General features: G+C 33.8%; 1 protein-coding gene across 1 annotated transcript; it reads right to left on the reverse strand.

Annotated features, from left to right (window-relative positions):
• Positions 1 to 815: 815 nt before the first annotated feature.
• On the reverse strand, positions 816 to 3,532 carry LOC107866265 (bifunctional dTDP-4-dehydrorhamnose 3,5-epimerase/dTDP-4-dehydrorhamnose reductase). The gene is made up of 2 exons (XM_016712400.2): positions 2,932 to 3,532; positions 816 to 1,521 (listed from the first exon to the last, which is right to left on the reverse strand). Exons 1-2 carry the CDS (start codon positions 3,370 to 3,372, stop codon positions 1,069 to 1,071), a joined length of 894 nt encoding a protein of 297 aa, XP_016567886.1. The 5' UTR covers positions 3,373 to 3,532; the 3' UTR covers positions 816 to 1,068.
• Between the last annotated feature and the right edge of the window lie 1,021 nt (positions 3,533 to 4,553).

Genomic DNA, 4,553 nt, shown 5'->3' on the forward strand with positions numbered 1-4,553 from the left:
CTCAAACAACAAAAAGACACTAGTTAAAGTTTTTAAATGATTGGTTATGAATATTGTATCAGTTGTCAACTTGTACATTGTTAAATGTTAAACCAATGATGCATATATACCCTTGGAGAGCGGTTCTTTTATAGTTCCTACCTAAACGTGGAATATTTTGTATATCTGATATGCTTAGATATATATATTTTTTTTTAAAATTACACATTATGATTGATATATGTCCCTAAATGCGCCAAACGTGTAAGTGATCAAAGTCCATTTATGTTTTAAAAATTGGCCATGCGGTTGGACGAGCTAAATGGATTTTTTTTGCAAATAAAAATGGTCAAAGTCCTTTTATGCTTTTTAAAAATGGCCAGTGGAGTGACTTCTATTTTATGTTTAGACCATAGCTTATTGTCTGGGTTGCAATTGGTCATTTGGTATGTGGAATAAGATTTTAACTGTGTCTGGTAGACGGTATAAATCAATGGACGTTCTTTGTTTTCTTCTAGCTCAACAATGGTGTTCTTCAACCAAAACCAATCTAAAATATTCTCATATAAACAACAAGTCTTCAATTTCTTATTGCACATACAAAGAAAATATGGTGGAGGAGGTGAAATCTTGATGGAACTATATATTTGTATAATTTTTTAAATGGATGTCGGCACAACTAATAAAGACTAATTTTCTAGCTAGTCCGGTACCTACATTGGAGCCGGACAGACTTTGGCGGAGGGGAACTTGTTGCATATCACTTGGGAGGAAATAGGAGTAACTAATTTGTACAAAGAGAAACAAAATACAAAGTATATTGTCTGCATCAATTCTATCATCAAATTTGCATATCATTTTTCAATTTTATTCATAATGAAATTAATACCATTACAACATTCAATACAACAATAAAGGAAAAAGAAAAGACAGAGAAAAGAGGCAGTGGAAAGGTGCAGGTCCTATGATAGGGATGCTTTCCAAAAAAACTGAAAATCATAAAATAAAGATAGAAAAAACAAGCCAAAGTTTGGATAATTGAACAAGATAAGAGCATATAAAAATTTGGAATTTTTTTTCTCCAAGTTTTCAAGCTACTGGTGTCTTCCTATTTGGCTTGAACACATTCTCAATGAGGGACTCCTTGATGGACTTCATTTCAGGGAATTCCTTGCTCAATTTCGAAGCATCGAGCTCGTTGTTGCTTCGTGGAGCGATGATGACCTTCGCTTGCTCCTCGATTGTGAAGTTCTTCCAGCAGAAGCTCGGGTCAATATACTCACAGTACATCTCCAGGATCTCGTTATGGCTAACAACTCCAGGATTTGTGAAGTTCCATATGCCAGTGAGGTTTCTCTTTGCCATCTCGATGGAAATAGGGAGAAGCTCGTCCAAGATTGTCATCGAGTTTGGGATGTTGACTACCTTCTCGTATCGAGTGATCTTGGTGATGAAGTTTCGGGGGTTGGTCAAGTCCGAAGAGATGGGCATTCTGACTCGTAATGTACAGACATTGTCATAGTTTTTCAGCAATTCCTCCACCTGAAATGATGATCAGTCAAAATAAGAATAAAGTAGAAGGTTTTAATCACACACCAAACATTAGGCATGCCCCAAATAGGTGAACTAGTTGGTGAGTGATCAAGATAAGGCATCTTCTTCCAGGACGGACAAGAGTAACATTAACTACCGAAAACAGGATATTTTCAGCAAGTAGCACGAACATGGACAGCCTTAGATCGGAAAGTCCACGAATCGCAAAAGAAGGGTTGCAGAACAACATATAACACAATCTGAATAAAGCTTAAAGACAGAACCGAATCAATGACAAAAGAAAGAATTGATCAAGAGAAGATAAAACAAATACTGCAACATTGTAGAAGAACTATTTCTAGTAGAATGTTGCATTTTGAAGCATCTATCATCAATCCGTAATCAAGCATTATTGACTCTGCCTATTAACTCATCATTCCTCTTGAAAATGCAGATCGATTTGCTGTACAAGTGTAACTACGTATCTTGGACATAGATCAAATATCTCTGATTAAATCATCAACCATAAAAATAACTTATCTAAGAAATTAACAGCACACCCAAATTTAGCAAGTAGATTCAATCACAACAAATAGCTACATTCCACATTAGGATCTGGCCCGTGCACTTAGAATACTAAGCAAAAGCAACTATATACACTCAACGAATCAAGACCTCTTTCTCTTACTCATAGATTACAACAACAACAACAACAATGCCTCAATCCCAAACAAGTTGGAGTAAAACCAGAGGCGGATCTAGGATTTAAAGTTTATGCGTTCCCTACGTTAGTCAAAAAACAAAACAAAATAGTAACAAAGGGGAATCAAACACACAACCAAAAGAAGTCGACAAAAACTTTAACAGATTTTGCTGCTCCACTAAACCAATAACACACCTTGTTTATGAGTTTTCAACTTATAATTCTTATACATTTACTAGATTTCTCAATATAAATACAATATCTGTACGAAAGTTACTGGTCCCAGGAACCCCCACCCAACCCCGTGGATCCGCCCCTGAGTACAACTATAAGAGTACAATAGCTAACTCTCTGACTAAACCAACTTAGTTCCAAACAAGTTGGTATCACACATATGGATCCACATGAAATCATTACTACTTTACTCTACTTCACTCATAATTAATGATCCACATAACATCATTAATTAAGAAAATATGATGTCATACGGTCAAACCAAACAATAAAACTGTTATTAAACAACACTAAACAATAAACGGATAAAGTCCAACCAAACATTATATTGCACTGTACTGTACAATACAATACAATACAATACCATACCATACAACACATTATGAAACCATGGCAAACCGCCATCCAAACAAGCACTAAATAGATCCATATGATATATAATGCATTAACTAAACAGATCTCATAAAAACAAATAAACTCACCATAGCTTTAGTCTTTGAATAAAAAGATCCAATAAAATTAGGAGTATCCTCTTCTTTAAATCCAACACCTGACCCCAACTCATGATTCGAATCATATTCAAAAATACAACCAGTTGCATAATTAATAAGGATCAACCCTTTCTCTCTACACACATCCGCAAGCGTCAACGTACCAACAACGTTAGTTCTAATTGTCTCCACCTTATGTGATTCACACCAATCCACATTCGGCCGACCCGTTACCCCCGCCGCATTGAATACATGGGTCGGGTTGAAATCAGCGATATCCGACTCCAACGAGCTCCGATTCTCAAGTCGACCCGACCCGTATGCGTATTCAATACCTTGAGCTTCACAAAGCTTACCAAGTATGCCACCAATCCAACCAGTTTTACCGTAAATCAGGAACTTGTATGAGTTGTTTTGTGCTGGAAAACCCATAATGGAGAGTAGAGAGAGAGAAAAAAGGTTTTCTTTTTTTTTTGTTTTTGGAAAGAGGAAAGAGAAAATGATTGCTCAAAAATGAATGAAAGTAATAAGGTAAGAAAATGAAGTATTTATACATGTGGTTAATATAAAGTACAAGCGGATGGAGGAACCACACATAGATCTATCTAAAAAAAAATTGATGGAGTTTAAATACAACATACTAAATATAAAAAAAAATAATAAAAATTAATCTAGAATTTGAAGTTAGAATAGTATATACTAAATATATACCAAATATTAATTATTTTATTTATTTTAATTATCTCATTGGTATTGATTGTTGATGAAGATTACTATCGTAATTATTGCGAGGTACGCCGAAAATAACAAAATTTCATGTTCAAAGTCAAAAGTCATAATTATTTAATAGTATGTAATTATAATAATGAATGAATGATTTTATGGTAATCGATACTGAAAAAATTGTTAAACATGAGATTTATTTACTCTAAGAAGATATTTGCTTTAAATAATATACTAGTTTTTTAATGGTTTCATGCCCATTTTAAAATAAAAATAATACATAATTTCTTTTTATAAAATATGAGTTAGACGTAAAAAATAAACAAAAGGCAAGATTGGATCTATGAAAAGGTTAATCGGTCACTGAATAAATTAAAAATGAGGTGGGGAAGAAAGTGATGTTTTTATTTGGAAAAGGATGTGTGGCTGTGGGTGAGAATAATGAACGTACCAAATGAGACCATATATTTTCTACTATTATTACTAGAGTCCTAGTAGATTTCTTTTTTCCCTTGTATATTTGAGTCAATTTTTTTTTCTTTCCAAATATCATAATGTACTCAGAATTTAAGGATAATGAGTGCTTGAAAAATTTAAAAATTGAAAAAAAAAATAAAATCATCTCAATGAGATTTTAACTCGAAACACCCTTCTGATGAAGGACCTTAAGATCAACTTAAACACCAATGTACTCAACCAACTTTTGTTACAATGGATGCTTTTATATGTTTTATATCTATTTTCATGTATTTTCTACGTAATTATACTTATTTCGCGTCGAGTTTAGTGAATGCCGGAGCACTCCAAAATCCTATGTAGGTCCGCCCCTGATAGTAGTAGTAACTAATAATACAATTGTTCGGATGATTCAGTTGGTTTTAGAAGGTCGC

This window comes from Capsicum annuum, chromosome 1 (genome assembly GCF_002878395.1).
Source record: "Capsicum annuum cultivar UCD-10X-F1 chromosome 1, UCD10Xv1.1, whole genome shotgun sequence".
NCBI lineage: Eukaryota > Viridiplantae > Streptophyta > Magnoliopsida > Solanales > Solanaceae > Capsicum > Capsicum annuum.